This window comes from Lates calcarifer, linkage group LG23, assembly GCF_001640805.2.
Source record: "Lates calcarifer isolate ASB-BC8 linkage group LG23, TLL_Latcal_v3, whole genome shotgun sequence".
In the NCBI taxonomy this organism is placed as follows: domain Eukaryota; kingdom Metazoa; phylum Chordata; class Actinopteri; family Centropomidae; genus Lates; species Lates calcarifer.
This window is the reverse complement of record NC_066855.1, coordinates 3,597,407-3,613,935: the sequence shown is the minus strand read 5'-3', so window position 1 is coordinate 3,613,935 and position 16,529 is coordinate 3,597,407. Positions and strand designations below refer to the sequence as shown.

Here is a 16,529-nt window from a genome sequence, read left to right as displayed (position 1 = left end):
AGCCCCTTTTGTACAGCTTGTTCGAGGCGGGAATGTTGCACTGTTACTCTGCCTCGCTGTTCAGCACAGGAAGTCAGACACAATGTGACGGTATTATGCCGCTTTCGTTTGGTTCGGTGTAAACAAGTAAAGATGGTATAATCATGGGTCCTCTTAATGCAAAAATAACAGGATCTCTGCTTAAAAGGGGCTTAAGAGTGTGTGAAAACAGTTACCCAGCAAGCATAGAGGCGGACAGAGACGGTAAGAATGGTCAACATACATGTCTAAAAGAGATGGATCAACAGTTTAAACAGCCCAACTTAACTGTAGTTTGCTAAAAGTAAGATGAATGGTTAAAACAGAGAGCTGAAGTTGAGACAGTTGAAACTGTTAACTAATGGATAAATGATTAAAAAAGATAAAGGATTAACAGCTGAAAGAGTTATCTTAGAGTAATGGATAAATGGATTAAATCCAGCTTAAAGTAATGACTAAATGAATGTTAGCAGAATAAATACACACTTAACCAAACTGACATTAACAGTGACAGGTCAGTTGTATGTAAAAGTAAAAGTAACATCCTGCGTTATACTCACTTAATATCATTAATTGTTAAATAACATTCCAGCTTAAAAATCACATGCTGCAGCATCACATCAACTAGAAATACACCAGATGTCTTTTGCATTTTTGCACCAGCTATCGTTTCATTTTCCTGTAGTCCCTCATGCCATAGTTTGGGATCTTGACTGGAATTCAAAATAAACTTTTGTGAGTTGGAACAACGCTTGGATACATGTCATACATTACGAATGACAGACTAGCTGGCAAAAGTTCAGAGAGCGAGATCACAGCATGTGAGCAGCCCACCACAGACAGAGACAGAGGTTTAAAGACAGACAGTAGAGCACCACTTTGAACTGTAGGTCTTATCTGTAGTCAAACCATCTGCTCTCACAGTCAGGTTGTGTGTGTGTGTGCATGTGGTTATCCTGCAGCACAGAGCTTCCCGCTGACACATCTGCATCCTCTAACCCTTCACGACTTCCAAAATAATAAGCCAGGCTACCCTGCAGAGAGGCTATAGCTTCCTCTGCTCTCCTTTTTCCCCAAGTTTCTGGCGTGATTTTCAACTTTAGACCTGAGTTTAACAGACTGTGTCTCCTCTAACAGCAAACCAAAACAGCCAGTTAAGTTTCCTACCTGCTTCAGTCTTGCTGCTGAAGCCCGCAGCTTGCTTGAGAGCTGCGGCGGTGAGGGCCAGACCTCTGCTTTTCCTCAGGCCGTGCTGCAGCACCGCTTCAAACTGGGCACACAGACAGATCACTCTGCAGAGACAAACACAGGTTACTGTGAGGAGAGGAGGCGGAGTTATCATTGTGAACACTACATGTACAATGTTATGAAGGAGTATGTCCACCTCTGAGTGTTTTTATGCCACTTGAGATCAAATAAGGACGTGAACGTGGCCACCACTAAGTTACAAACAGTCCATACAGCGCTCATGTTTTCTGATTATGATTCTATCCTGCATACAATCATTTTAAAAATGCCTCGGAGAGATCCATTAGCAACTTTTCTTGGCTACAAAGAAGAACTACTTCAATCTTGAGTGGTAATTAATGTGCAAAAGCTAACGTTACAACCTGAATATGAGCTCTAAGAGGCATAGGATATGAAATTTTGATGATGATGAATCACTGTGGTTTGATGAAACAAAGTTGGGAGATCATTTTTCATACATATGCCACTTTTCTCTTTTTGAATTTCATCAACTTTAAAAACTTAACTTTTATTATTGCTTAAAAGTGATAAAATATTTTGTATATTTTTAATTTTAAGATAGTTTTGTTGTGAAGACAGCGATCCTCAAGCTGGGCATGTTGCCAGATGGCTGCACAGAGGAGGCTGGAGTAAGTTAAACACCTACCGGAGCACACTACAGCATCGACTGACCTGGAGCTACACACTTAAAGCCACGCAACCTCTTGGGTGCTGAGCAGACACAGATATAAACAACAAAATTTCTTGATAACAGGCAGCTTCTCTTACCTGCTGTCTGAGTCTGTGGCGATCTCTTTTCTTCCTCCAAAGCGAATTTGGCACTGGAAAAGATATGAGGGGAATGATAATAGCTGCCCAAGAAATACTTTTCTCTCCAGTGTTTGGCTGCTACCCTGCTCCAGCAACACAATGAACACATTTCTAAACAGTTTCAACAGCCAGTGAAGTAGACAGTATTTCTTCATGGTGCTGCACACAAGTTATTTATATAATATCACAAACCCAGCAGGCTGTAATTTGGCTAGTGGCTAAACTTTAGAGTCCTGATAATGACCAGATAAAATAAACTGCAGAGAAGGGATTAAAGACAGAACAAGGACATGGGTCTCACTTTCAGACAACGCAGGGCTGTGGATTCGTTTCACTTACATAACTAAAAGCGACCTCGTGAGCCACCTGTAAAAACCTAAGCAGAGGAATCATCACTTGAGTAATTGCCCCTAATGGTTGTTTGCAGACACACACATCATGAGGAAGAGACTCTGGCTCTTTATGGTTGCAGCACTGATCTTAGTTTCAGTTTTCAGTCTCTGTTCAGACCAACATTTCATACTAATCCAGACTAGCCCTGATGCTGTACGTGCAGTTCCCACTTTGTCCTTTTATCTACCACTGCTTTATTTCTTCCTCAATGGCAAAAGGACACATTTCACAGAATATGACTCAAAATCCACTCTTTTATTTTGCCACATATCTACCAAACATGTAGAAGATGAACATGAAAAAGTGCTCAGTTTTACTTCTTGTTGTGTACTTTGGTGTCCAGTAAATTAGGGAACTAAAAGGTGTTTAGACACCACAAACTTAAACAGGTGTCAAATAATCGCCCATTTCCTTGTTCCAGCAAAATACATCACTACCATCTGACTTTGGAATTCTCATCTTTTCTCTGTTGGTTCATTTCTAAACAGTTATATGAACTGAAAAGAGAAATTCACATATCTGAATTACTGATAAAATCTGTATATATTTCCTTCCTCCTTCCTTCCAATCAAGCTACTGTGCAATATTTGGCCACGAGCCATGTGTCGTTTTAATGGGACTCTGCTGAATAACTGGTGACTCACCTGTTTGACAGCATCCAGCAGCCTCTCCAGGAGGTGTTGTCTCTTGGTATCACTCTGCTGAGTGCCTGCAGAGAGACAACAAAAGCAGGAAACAACCCGCTGTAATACTGACTCAATTTTCTCAGGCTCTGTTTGATTCTGTGTTAATTCAACATGCCTAAGAGGAGAGGAAAGCAATTAACTGCTGGGGGAAGTCCTGAGCTTTCACAGGCAGCATGTTTGGAATAGAGAAATTATTTTATACTACAGATGAAAAACAACCTTTTGGGTATTTTTAAAGTATTTAGAGTTGAGTTTATCTATGTGCACAATCTTTGTTAAATAAACAAACAAAAAAATCGATATTTGGCTGCTACAGCAGCTCGTATTTCTGCAATACTGCTCAAGGGACTTTCTTTTTTTCATATAGTATTTGTATATCATCCCTAAATAATGTGTTAATCACATACTTTGATTAAAGCTGAAACCATTCATCAGTTTGCTGATCACCAATAAAATAATTTATAACTCTTTTGTGCAGAAACCTCTTTTATTAAACTTTATCACATGCGAGAGTTTGTTCCTTCTCTAAATTTAATATCTTTAGCTTCTGGACAGTGGACAGTCATTTAAGTCTCTGAGGAAACAGTGATGAATATTTCTCATGATTTCATGACATTTTATTAACTAAACTAATGATTGATAAACCAAAAACGTAACTGGTAATTAGCGGTTAGCTTTAAACTTTAATGTTTAATGCTCCAGCATTTCTCTGATTTACATCTATGCTGTTAAGTAATGTTATAAATGTTAACCAGGAGTTTTCCTGCTCGTACACACTCTTCTACAGTCTGTCAGTCTGCTCTGGGTTAAGTATCTTGCTCAAAGGCACCTCAGCAGTTGCAGACTAATGAAAGCTGGAGCAGTCACTGTTCTCTAACATGCATGTTAACATGTGCTTCAGGCTGGAAACTTGTCATAACCACAAGACTCAAGAAAACGACCTTTAAGGCCACCAAGTGTTTTGCAGGTTGAACCTGAACAGTGATGCAATGATCAGATGTATATATTTATATAAAGATCGTCCATGGGTGTAACAGTTTAAAACCTCAGGAAGTGGAGAAGCTTTTTTTTTCTCTGGAGCAAAAGCTGAGCATCACTCCATGAATTTAAACCACCAGAAGTGTAATTAGGTGGATGTTGACATTGGGGAACTTGTGTCCTTAGCTGTGAAGAAGTCAGGAGAAATCCTAACTAACTGTCTGAACACAAAGCTAGTTAGTTAAGCAGCTAGTTAGCAGGTTAGTCAGCCTCCTCCTGCATGCATGATTTGACATTTTATGCTTTTATGGCTGAATGACAAACAAAAAGCAATGAAACAACAAAACTCACCGTTCATTCTGACAGCCAAACTGTGGTAGCAGTGACATCCAAGCTCAACAGTTTCCCACCGATGTGATTCATCCCTCTGTGTGGCTTTAATTCACCCAGAACACAGGCTAGCCATGGAGCCTCAGTGGCCGAGTTGGACCCACCCAACACCGGCGTGGGGATTGAAACTCACTCGGTGAACAGAGAGGCCTGCCGGGAAGCAGGAGAGTCTACCACTCTCTGACATGTAAGAGTTGTACAAAGCCGAGTGAGCGGATAAACCGTGCAAAGCGAAAACCGGAATGTAATTTCAAAGCCATGAAAGCACCTGACTGAAGCGTGGTGGGCTGTTCACCAGGGAAATGGAGTGTTTTCAGTTTGGAGCCTGTGACACTGCGAAAAAGGGAAGCTGAGTACCGACTGAGCTGTGTCAAGGTCACATGACAAAACATACCGCCGTCATGTGACATGCAAGCCCGAGCGGGAGTTGTAGTCTTTTGTGGAAGTGTTATGGAACTACAAAAGTATCGTTTTTACACAGAGAGGTGGATGTGTGGGCGATAAAGAACAATTTAACTCTTAAATATGTTGAAGTTTGTGCAATGAATCACAACATACATTATGTTGCTTTTCTGAAAATTAAAAATAAATTAATGACGCTTAAATTGTTTTTATCAGTAGGTTGGTCTGAAATATTTCAACAACTACCGGACAGACTGGGATGAAATTTGTGGTCCCCTGAGAATGAATCTTTATGACTTTGGTGATGCCTTTCCTTCACGTGTAGCGCCACCATGAGGCTGACATTTGTGATCTTAAGTGAAATGACTCAACTAGAAGCATTTTTTTTTTTTTTATCAGTGTGGCTTAACAAACCAGCAGTTCCACAGAAATTTTACAGTAAGGTCAAGTTTATTCACATTTTTCATTTAGGAACATTGAAACATATAAAAGAACCAAAAGAATAAAACTTATATGCTATCTTAAAACACGTAAAACACCTACCAGAATGAATAACGAAGATCAGACTGAATTGAAGTTTTTTTTAAAGTTTATTGTTTATTATTATTTCTCTGAATGTATTTTATTTAAATAAATTATTATACATATAATATTATATATAATTAATATATGATATAATTATATATATGTGTGTGTTACAAATATAATATTTTATTTACATTAAATTAAATTTTAACTGTTAAATATCAATATAAAATATAAATATATATGTCAATATAAAATATATAAACACTCTAAGTATAAACACCATACGCAATATAGTATATAGTGTATAGTATAGTATATAGTATACTATATACTACTATACTATACTACTATATAGTGTATAGTATACTATACTATATACTATATACTATATACAATATAGTATATAGTATATAGAACCAAAAGAATAAAATACTATACTATACTATACACTATATACTATATACAATATAGTATATAGTGTACACTATATACTATATTGCGTATAGTGTTTATACTTAGAGTATATGCAATAAGTATTGTACTATAAATTAAATTATAAATTTTAACTCTTTTTTTTTTTTAAAGTCTTGGAACAATGAAACTGGAAAACAACTAGAACAACAGGGAAAATGAGAAATCATTTTGTCACAAGTTAACTTTTTTTAATTTTGCCCCTGAAATCATCCAATGAACGACAGCCAGGACCCCCGTAAGCTAGCACTGTCCCTTTCTGTCCAGATTTCTCATTTTCCTTGTGTTAACATAAAGTTTTCTGATTTAATTGTTCCAAAACTAAAATTGATTGGTGGTTTTGTACCTGGACCCTCCAAACCCAGCCCAAGCTCTCTAAGAAGACGAGGAAAAACTCCTCAAAAACCTTCGCTTACAAGGAAAAGAGGAGAAACCTCGGGAGAGGCAATTCAAAGAGAGATCCCCTCTCCACAGACGGCTGGGTGTTTGAAGCTGAAGGAGCCCTTACCATCCTGGGGGGAACCGTTGTCTTTCTCGGGGGTCCATCATCATCCTGGGGGTCCATCATCGGCCTGGGGTGTCCGTCATTGTCTTGGGGGTCCATCATCATCCTGGGGTGTCCGTCATTGTCTTGGGGGTCCATCATCGTCCTGGAGGGTCCACTTGTAGTCCAGGTCTGGAGGTCCATGCTGGATCACATCAGCCAGGGGTGGTGCTTAAGTGTCTCCAGCGAGGGTCGGGCCTCCGGGCTCTTGACCAGACAGCTTAATAGAAAACCCTGACAGTCTGAACAGACAAACAGGAGTCATTTTAAAAACATAAAACACTGTAATCTGCATGTGTGTGTGTGTGTGTGTTTGATTGCACATGTATTTATTACTTACCATCTGAAAGATTCTCACTGACTTTAGGGTTTCCATAGATGATCTCAGAGCTGTCTTTGAAGGGGAGATTTTCGTGCAGCATCCCGAACAGAACCACTCCGAGCTGCCACACCGTTGTGGGTTCAGCCGTGTACCAACCCCGCAGGAAACATTCAGGGCCAATGTACAAGTAAGTGCCTGGAATACACACAGACATAGAGAGACAAAGTTCGATGGTGAGTGACAGAAGCACCGGCTTAGTTTAGAGAAAAGAATGATAAGAAAGATAGCCTACCTTGCCGGGTGCTGTAGCTCCCCTCAGACAGATATGTGCTACAGCCAAAGTCAATTAGCCTGACACGCGGGACATCAGAGCCGGTTTCTATGAGGATGTTGTCCAGCTTGATGTCCCTGTGGAACACACCTCTGGAGTGGACCTCTATGATGGCGTCCACCAGCTGTTTCATTATAATCTAAGGGAAAGAGACGTGAAGATTATGGATAGGTGTGGACACATATTTATACAACACAGAAATACAAATGTCATCGGTTACTTACCTTAGCCTCGTGCTCCTGCAGGCTGAACCCTTTAGAGCTGATGTAATCTATCAGGTCCATGCATGGGACTGGTCTCTCCAGAACAAGAATCAGCTCGTAGTCCACGTCATACCAGTCCAGCAGGGTCACGGCCGCACAGGTCTCTGCTGCTGCTCTTGGTCCAAGTTTGAGCAGCATCGCAACTTCTATAGGGACCCAGGTAATCCTTCCATTCAGAAGCTGTAGACAAGACATTTTAAAAACCATTATGCATACACATACATACATGACAAGAACTGTTAAACATACCAAGAATTTAAATTATGATAATATAACGGCATTAGAACAAAGAACAAATCACTTACTATAAATGTACGCTTAACGTCAATCTGGGGGACATGTTTTATGGCCACCTACAGGACAGACACACAGACACTGGGTTAGCATATACTAAAAGCAGAGTGGCTACATGAACCATAGAGGTGTGTGTGTGTTTGTGTGTCTTACCGGAAGACCGTCGTCTCTGCGATGGCCTGCATAAACTGATCCATAGCCTCCTTCACCCAGCAGTTTTTCCTGCTTGTACTTGGCCTCGAAGGCAGCTGCAGAAAACAAATACAGACACAAATAGTTTAATTAAACTAGTTCACAACTTGCACTGATTGCACTAAGGAACTAAACCTTAACACAGCTGAATTTACTGATGGAGTACATGCAACTTACCTCTGCTGCCAGGTTTAGGCGCCTGTTCCGGCAGAGAAGTGCTGGAAGTACTGGGTTTCTCACTGGTGGAGGCCTCAGCGGTGACGGGGGGGCTGTCGCTCTCAGAGCGTCTGCAGGTCTTTCTGCTCCTCTTCCTGGGTTCTTGTGCCTCATCAGATTTCCTCTTTGTGCTAGTCCTCCCCTCAGCTCCATGTGCTGAGGTTGGGAATGGCGGGTGTGGATGTCCTCGCATCCTCTGTGGAGGAAGAGCGGCAGTTGTTCCTCGGTCTCTCTTTCTTCTCATCAGAGGAGGACTTCTCCTTCTTACCACTCCTCCTGAATCTGTTGTGTTTCTGTTTCAGAGTAAAGATACAAGTTGAGGAGCACATTTATCTATATATTGGTGCAGGAATGAGTCCTAAAGCCCAGGAGAAAGTTTACGTCTTATTCTGCAACATAAAATATGTCAGAAAATACCCCACTTGTGATTTTTTAAGCTTTTACATGTCTTAAAAAAGGTGGTTGTCATCCCTGCACCACTCTAAGTACCACTAAGATCTCTAAAGAAATATTTCATTAGACATTAAGTTCAGCACAGTCTATAAGGTTAAGTTCAAGTAAAGTTCAAGCAGTCAGCTTTAGTTGCTGACCCGTAGTATGAGCTTTGATGATTGGCTCAAATTGAAGAAAATACCCTCTCACTGAAGTTTGACTCAATATCCTCTTACAGTTTAGCATTAGTTACTAAAACACAGTTGTAATGTATCTTTCTATCATTTCTGTCTCCTCTTACCTGTGGTGTCAGGTGGGACAGTTTGTACTGACACTGAAGTGGCGGCAGTGTCGCTGGTCGAAGGCCGCCAGAGAGTCTTGCTGCAGCAAGGGGAGGAACTTGTCCTGATCCTCTTGTTTTCCCTTTCAAGACTCTCCTCTGAGTTTCTCTTGGAGGCGTTGCTTCGAAACGATGTGCTGTCGTTTGCAATGTAGATGACGGGATCACTGTAGAATCCTGCAGGTACAAAAAAAGGTTACTTTGTTTGCTGCAGTGAGTAAAAGAGACTGAACATTTGTCAGAGTATTGTCCTTACTACCTACCTAGCTGTCGGGTAGAAGACCGACGCCGCGAAGAATTTGCCATGGGCCACGATTTGGATGCCATGACTCTCGAACACCAGTTTCACCAATGAAATGTCTAAAACTCAAGAAGTAGAATTTGTCGGAGGGTGGTACCTATCTTCTGTGCTCGGAATGTTGTGACATCACAACCAGTAACATCACAATGTTCCACTGTCCGAGAAGTTCTACTCATTAGAATATGGAATGTCAAGTCAAATCTAAACAAACAAACATTTAATCCAAGAGAAATACATGTTGAACAGTGAATTGATATGTGTTGTTACATGCTGGGTCATCTGAGTATGTGGCTGGCTACACCTTCCACCTCCATACTGAGTCAACGTGGAAGGGTTAAGGATGGGGGAACAGGGTTGAATCACACACATACTTAATGTTATTTTCTAGTCAAGTTAATTTTTATTTATATATTGCCATATCACAACAGAAGTTATCTCCAGGCACTATACATAAAGAGCACTACTGTTTATTTTATATATATATATATATATATATTATATATATATATATATGTGTGTGTGTGTGTGTGTGTGTGTGTGTGTGTGTGTGTGTATATATATATATATATAATTATACTATATCAGTTAGATGGTACATTAGAGGTTATGAAATTTACATTTATACATAAAATAAATAACTGTCCCACTCTTTAAAGCCAATGAATGAACTAGACATGACTAAATAGTGACAGATTAGAAAGCTGTGGTCTCTAAATTAGTGTCAGTTATAGTGTGCAAAGTGTACCTCTTATCAGTTAGATAAGAACATGTGGATCTTATCTAGACAAAACTTCAGTGTTGTCTAATGATTACTAGTGCATGTTAGCAGAGCAAACACAGAATTCTTTTCACCAGAATAAACAGACGAGCAGATGAAACAAAAATAAAGATCCAAGTTCAGTGTCTCTTGGTGTCATTTACAGTCTGTGATGGATTAGTTCATATTGACAGTGTCTCTCTCACGAGTTCTTTGGATGAGGAGGCGATGGTGGGGTTGTATATGGTGGAGAGCGACACATCTGTACCAGTGTTTGAAGGTCTGTTGTTGCCCTCTCTCATGGACCTGCCGTTCTTTCTAAAAGAGTTCCTGATCCCACTGGAGAGACGGTCGGACATTCGCCTCACGACCCGGCTGAGCCTGCGGTTCTTAAGCTTGATCATCCCCACGTCATCCTCCAGCTCCTCCGGTGGCACGTCGATGTTGCCGGAGTACCAGAACACCCACCAGATCAGGCTGAGGAAGATGACGATGGCCCCGGCGTAGATGAACAAGTCGTGGATAACCAGCCCTCCAAACACCCCCACCATCATGATGAAGACACCGAGTATGTCGTGAGCCACCGCGAACCAGAATGAGCACTTGCAGCGGCCGACTCCCCCGTACCTCCTCTCCATGACCGGCTCTATCTGTACAGATGTTGACATGGTGGCAGTGGAGATCCTTCAAAGCAGAATCCAGATGTGGAAATGAGTAAGCAACAGGTGCTGGCAGCTCATGTGGCTGCAGGACAGTGAGGGGTAATCCTCACTGACGGACAGAAACACATAAAACAATCTGATGTGACACTGGTCAAAGTGCAATGTACACAAGTGGTTATCAGCACAAACCACACCAGCTTTGTGACTACACTGGATTCAAGGGAAACAGTTGCATCATCTCTGACAAAAATAGCATTCCCACATTCACATTCTGCAGTCGCTTCCATCTTCTGTTCAAGCCCCCTGGCTGTACCGTTTCCTCCTCTGCTTCTCTTTCAATATGGGGATCCACACCAGCCCCATCACCACAAACATCAGCCCAATGGACAGGCAGGCCGAGGCCACAGAGCGGGAGGCCTCGGTCACCCCTGATGACTGGAGCAAGAAGAGGAGTCCGCCCACAGCCGCCATCAGAGATCCCATCACCATCACTATGATGGGTTTGTGGAGGTAGGCCCAGCCTGAGGCCACCGCAGAGCCCGAGCGAGGGTCTGGACACAGGCTCCCAGAGTCGTCTGGAATTGAAGTTTCTCCAGTTACTTCCATGGATGCGTCGCAGAACAGCGCTCGTTACCGCTTTGTTTCTCCCCTCTGACAACCTTCAGCACATGAATAATAGAAACACCAGCCACTAGCTCCCCAACTTTGCCTCGAGTAGTCCTGTTCGATCAACCAGTCCCTGCTGAAATCAGTCGTGAATGCAGCCACCTCCCAACAGGCACACGAAGCAGATATATCATCTGTATGATCAACAAGAGAGTCAGCATGATGCATCTCTTATTCTCCTGCCCAGTAACCCGTGAACACACTGTAATTCCAGATGGCCCACCACACCCACACAGCAGAGGGAGGGCTTGGATGAACAGACAGACCCAGCCCACCTGTTGACAGCAGCAGTATGAGCACCACTCAATGGCTGGCCACTCACTGATCATGTTGTTACATTATACCTCCAACGTACTAATGCAGACAAATTCATATTCTCGTGTCACAGATCAGCCTGTGGACGTACAGCACAGAGAAAACTCAGGTGTCTCACACACAGGATGTTACTGTGCCAACATGGCATTATTGCATGCAAGTAGCAGGTAGCAGCTGTACAAGCCTGAGTATAATCCCATTAACAATAGGCATGTCATCTGATACAGCTCTGATGGCTGCATCCACCATGAGCAAACACCTCTCAAGGCTGATGCACACAAACGATTTATAAACGGTTCATCGTTACTATTTGTGTAACTCCTATAACATTAATGCTGTGATTTTGAGTTGAAGTAGGGCTGCAAATAGTCAGGCAACTATGATGTTGGATTAATCAATTAACCACTTATTCAGTAAATAACAGTGGCAAATGTCTTCTCTCATCCAACCTAAACCCAGTGTTTATAAAATAAAAGTTACATTTATAATGAATAGAGAAAAACAGAAAATCCTTCACACAAGAAACTGCAACCTGACAATTTTGGGCATTTTTGCTTGAAAAACACCTGCAACTACTTGAATGTGAAAACAGTTGCTGACTAATTTGACAAACAGCTGCAGCTCTAAATGAAAAAAAGGACATTAACCAAAATAAACAAAAATAACCTTGCTGGATTTCAATCTGCCGTTCACAAGTAAGTACTATAACTAAACTAGTATATAAATATGAATACTTTTAGACCTTTTCACACTGATATACTGACATGACAAAGCAGGAAAATATGTTTAATTAATAATATTAATAAGTACTTGACTACTGTCAGGACATTGTCATTGTGTTTGATGGCTCACAACATGAGTTCCACCTCCTGCTTTGACGAGTAAAAAAAGTCTGTCTACTTTTAGAAAACACAACATAGACAAAGATCATTTCAGATAACAAAGTTTATATAATGAGAAAAACAGACAAACAGACTGAATATATTGACCATTCTATGAACAATCTGGTCCTGTATACTGTGTCAAATGTCCAGGTTCAGAGGGTGATGTGCAAAAGAAGCTCTGCAGAGACTCATTTCACTTTAGGCACTTTTCTTTTTACTTTGGAGTCGGCCTTGCCAGCTTTCTTTGTCAGTTTGCTCTGAGCTTTTGTTCCTTTCTTCGCTGCAGCAGGTTTGGGTGCTTTCTCCAGCTGCTTCTTTTTCAACGGCTTCTACGAGAAACAGAGGAAATCAGTGTCTGCAAATCCGCCTCATTACAAAACAGAGCTGCCTACATTTTCCCCAAGCTGTCAGTTAAAACGCTGAAAAGTAGTTTGAGTTTTAAAAATCTAGCAGCTGCGAACAGCACTGACCTCCAGTTTAGGCTTTTTGCTTGGTGTTTCTATGGGAACCAGCTGTGGGATTTCTTCCTCCTCTTCTTCTTCCTCCTCCTCCGCTGCCTTCTTTTTCTTCACCTTCTTCTCCACTCCTTTCCCCTCTGCAGCAGTATCTGTTTGTTTTGTGTCGTTCTCTGTCTGTTTTTGCTTTGCTTTCTTTTTGGCTGCTCCTCCCTGAAATTCACAACCTGGTTACTTTACTCATTTCGACAAATCCGGCTCTGAAACACAAGACAAAGACTTGAGGACAAACCTTTTCCTTGGGAGTCTGAGCCTGCTTATCTGCCCCCTTCACCGCGGTGAGGAGGCTGAGGTCTGAGGTGTAGATGGGCAGGGCGACTGACGTCTGACTTTTTAAATGGATGAGCTTCATCACTGGTCCTTTCTGCAAAGAGCAGTGACTGAAGAATTAAAATAAAACGAGCTAAAAGCCAGATTAATGTTAGATTATTAGCTCTACTACATGTATATGAAGAAAAATATGAGTATTCACTTGTTAATGAGCTGGTAAAGACAGAGCAAATCCCTGATACTGATTTTGTCTAACTGACTGAACCAACCCTGATGAAAACTTCTGGTTTTAGACTCACCATGCGTAATTTGGCCACCACTGTTTGGACAGCAGCCTGGATGTTTTCTGTCACCTCATCTGCGGTCATGCCGGAGTGGCCAACACGAGCCATGCTACGACACGAAACCATAACACAAGATAGTACACGGTTACACTGTGAAATTTTACAGGGACAGTGTGGACAGCGCTTGAAACCGGACTATAAACAGAGGAGTCTTTGTCCGTCTGTGGTTCTTGAGAAACATCAGACGACAGCCGGTTAGGGCTGGGGTGCTGGACTGACGCAAAGATGGCTGCACCCAGTCAAGCTGCAGCAACAAAGCCTCATGTGGGATTCACCCTTCACCCCTCTACTGTACAAATATCCATGGTGTCCATGGAGGACCAGCCCCAGACCTTAAACTGACACTTCTCACCCAAGCATGATTTATTAGAATTATTAGCAGGCAGAACAAGTAGTTCAAGCACTGCTGCTGTTAATGTAATGTAACATTACACCATGCGTCTTCTAACTAAGCCACTGTATATTTTCCTTTAATAACCTTGTATGTGGGAGAAAATGGCCTAAACTAAGGTTACAGACTGTAAATCATTTTCCTTGCTGATGTAAATAAGTTTTTCTGCATGTTTTTATCTGCTGAAATAAATCAATGTCATGGCTGTTTTAACTTTTAAGTCAAGGTCTTGGGTAAAAATAGTGATTCTACAGTTCAGGGAAAGGATGGCTGCGACACAGTGATTAAATCAATCCACTCTCACTCACCAATTCATTAAGTACACATAAATAAAAGTAATGCAATATAATACAACAGCCCTGCAATAAATCCTCCCTTAATGGGGATATTAATGTTCAGTTTTTACTGAATCTGTTCGTACACTCACTTGCCAATTAATCAGCATGTGAGTGTATGAGACGTAGCAATCCTTTTGAGTTTGTGGTCCTGTGTTTTCTGATCAGGTATCTGACAAATAGGGTTTATTAGTGTTATTAATAAAACACAGCAGTGAGTAAATTAGATAAAGGTGACGGAATAAAATGTTGAACAACAAGCAGGTTTTGAAGAGGCACTGCACCGGTTAGATAAACACAAGAAGAAGACATGCAGTCAATTTCACACTGGACATTAAGTGTTGTGTATCAAAGTTGTAGAGACAGGCTCCACAGGAAGAGGAGGTCCATCTGGATTTACATTGAGTCTCTATGGCACCAGCGTGACCCATATCAGACACTGAGCAGAATTGACAGGGTTGTTGAAGGTGCTACTGTTTCAACTGCAAGACAACATGTATCCAATCAAACCTCAAACCAAATGTTTTCCTCCTTGTTGAAGCAACACTGAGATTAAAAGGGCAGCAGAGCGAATCTCACCAGCAGCAGCCCTTGTTGGTGACCTTCAGGTTGGTTCCCTGGATGAGCCTCTGGATGTCTCTGGCCAGATGTTTGCTCTGCAGGTTCACAGACAGCGGCTCTCTGGGTACAGACAGAAACAAGGTAAGAATAGAACTGCAGCTACAGAACAACCTAACACAGACAAAACAAGTAAAGGAAGGAATTCACACTTTAATCTGACTTTTATCGCTCCATTTATCTACATGAGGGGTGAATACAATCATCTTTCACTACTTATCAGTCCTAAACAGCTTCACTTTTCTCTGTATATTTCTTTTTTTATATGTACGTGTGTAAGCCATGTCAGACATTTTTCTTCACCTTGTGACAAATAACTCTGATTGTCTTTTCTTCTCCTCATGCAGCACAGTATTGGTTGACATTTTCTCTCTATGCTCACAGAACTGCAGCAGTGCAAGTGCAATTCAAACACCAGAAAACATTTTATATCTCAGATATCCCTCAGTTTTTTTTGGAAACAAAACATAAAACTTTTCTTATGGCGTTAACAAAGCGCCACATCTAAAAAAAAAAAAAAACTCACACGGGCAGGTTCTTACTTTTTCCTCTGGTAGAAATGTTTTCCGAGATGGGACGGCAGCAGGCGGCGGACACGGTCGTCAGAAAGAAACATGTCAAAGTTCCCTAGCAGACGTCGCTTGGCTTCATACGGTTTGTACTCTGTCTTCAGGACCTTGTAGGGGATGATCTGACAAAGACACAGAGACATATCATTGTTATGTTCAGCATGAATATAAGATTTAATGTAGATCAGAACCTTGTTGGTAACTGGCAGGTACCTCAGATATGTTTTTGATGCCCTTTTCCTCCAGTAGCCGCTTATAAAACCTCTGTGTCTGCTCTGAGGTCATGTTGGGCTCATCCCTGGTGAAGAGGCAGACCTCGTCTGTGTCAGGCCGCTGGCCATGGGGCAAGGGACTGAAAGCGGAAAATGAAGCGTCAGTTATCATCGATGATGTGAGGAAATAAAAAGAAGTACAGGTCAGTCATGAAAGCAGCTTTGTGTTCCTGTGTGTGGGACTCACATGCGGATGGTCTGTGCCTGTCTGGGGACCTTCCACAGGGTGAAGAGCAGGCTCATTTGCTGAGCCTCGTCCAGGAACAGAGAGGCGCTGGTGGACTTGGTTTTCAGGAAAGCCTGCAGAGCCTGAACGGCCTTTTTCACCTGACACAGACATTAATACCAGAGTTATAAAAGACGACACAAACTCACAAACTAACTCCAAGTTTCCTTCTACTCTGACAGGGCCACTGTGAATTAGCTTTGTGGCTAAACCAGCCATCACGCAAACAAGCCGGCTAATGCTAACTAGCTTGTGGCTGCTGTGAAATTAAAAACAACCTAAGTCAACATAATCGTCTATTGACCACCTGTGCTATTTAAAAAGAATTTGCACTTCAACAAAAAGACAGTTTTTACCTGAGTCCGGTCTAACACAACTTCTGTTTTATCAGCCATGCTGCCTGCTTCACGTGTGGACCAAAGCTACGCATGCGCGATTCGTGTGCGCTACGTCACGCTATACAAAGCAAACTTTATGTGTACTGAACATCCAGGAAGTGTCGGAAATGGACAAAACGATGACCAGTCGTGATTTGTTTTGAGTTCC

At 41.7% G+C, this 16,529-nt stretch overlaps 4 protein-coding genes and 1 non-coding gene across 6 annotated transcripts in view; all 5 read right to left on the bottom strand.

Annotated features, from left to right (window-relative positions):
* snx29 (sorting nexin 29) overlaps positions 1–4,892 on the bottom strand; it is a 119,041-nt gene extending 114,149 nt beyond the window's left edge. For both annotated transcript variants that reach the window (XM_018685492.2, XM_018685494.2), the window contains exons 1-4: positions 4,485–4,892; positions 3,114–3,178; positions 2,035–2,087; positions 1,186–1,310 (exon numbers count right to left, since the gene is read on the bottom strand). In XM_018685492.2, the coding sequence (XP_018541008.1) occupies positions 1,186–1,310; positions 2,035–2,087; positions 3,114–3,178; positions 4,485–4,491 (250 nt within the window). In that variant the 5' untranslated portion in view covers positions 4,492–4,892. The remainder of the gene's footprint in view (positions 1–1,185; positions 1,311–2,034; positions 2,088–3,113; positions 3,179–4,484) is intronic.
* Positions 4,893–5,959: 1,067 nt separating this feature from the next.
* Positions 5,960–9,227, bottom strand: LOC108889099 (serine/threonine-protein kinase pim-2). The gene is made up of 9 exons (XM_018685425.2): positions 9,122–9,227; positions 8,820–9,035; positions 8,048–8,379; positions 7,832–7,926; positions 7,690–7,737; positions 7,346–7,564; positions 7,083–7,260; positions 6,809–6,985; positions 5,960–6,710 (listed from the first exon to the last, which is right to left on the bottom strand). The coding sequence occupies exons 3-9, from the start codon at positions 8,328–8,330 to the stop codon at positions 6,619–6,621; spliced, it is 1,092 nt and encodes a 363-aa protein (XP_018540941.1). The 5' UTR covers positions 8,331–8,379; positions 8,820–9,035; positions 9,122–9,227; the 3' UTR covers positions 5,960–6,618.
* A 304-nt stretch (positions 9,228–9,531) lies between these two features.
* On the bottom strand, positions 9,532–10,857 carry LOC108889135 (transmembrane protein 238-like). The gene has a single exon (XM_018685491.2). The coding sequence runs from the start codon at positions 10,582–10,584 to the stop codon at positions 10,099–10,101; it is 486 nt and encodes a 161-aa protein (XP_018541007.1). The 5' UTR covers positions 10,585–10,857; the 3' UTR covers positions 9,532–10,098.
* A 1,629-nt stretch (positions 10,858–12,486) lies between these two features.
* rsl1d1 (ribosomal L1 domain containing 1) lies at positions 12,487–16,428 on the bottom strand. Its single transcript, XM_018685489.2, is given in 10 exon segments — positions 12,487–12,772; positions 12,914–13,111; positions 13,191–13,322; positions 13,528–13,621; positions 14,878–14,979; positions 15,459–15,607; positions 15,699–15,837; positions 15,945–16,084; positions 16,340–16,396; positions 16,399–16,428. Coding segments are annotated over 10 exon segments (1,167 nt in total). The 5' UTR covers positions 16,414–16,428; the 3' UTR covers positions 12,487–12,631.
* LOC127139226 (small nucleolar RNA SNORA55) lies at positions 14,640–14,769 on the bottom strand. The gene has a single exon (XR_007809251.1). It is a non-coding gene; the product is annotated as a small nucleolar RNA SNORA55 (small nucleolar RNA).
* Positions 16,429–16,529: the final 101 nt, after the last annotated feature.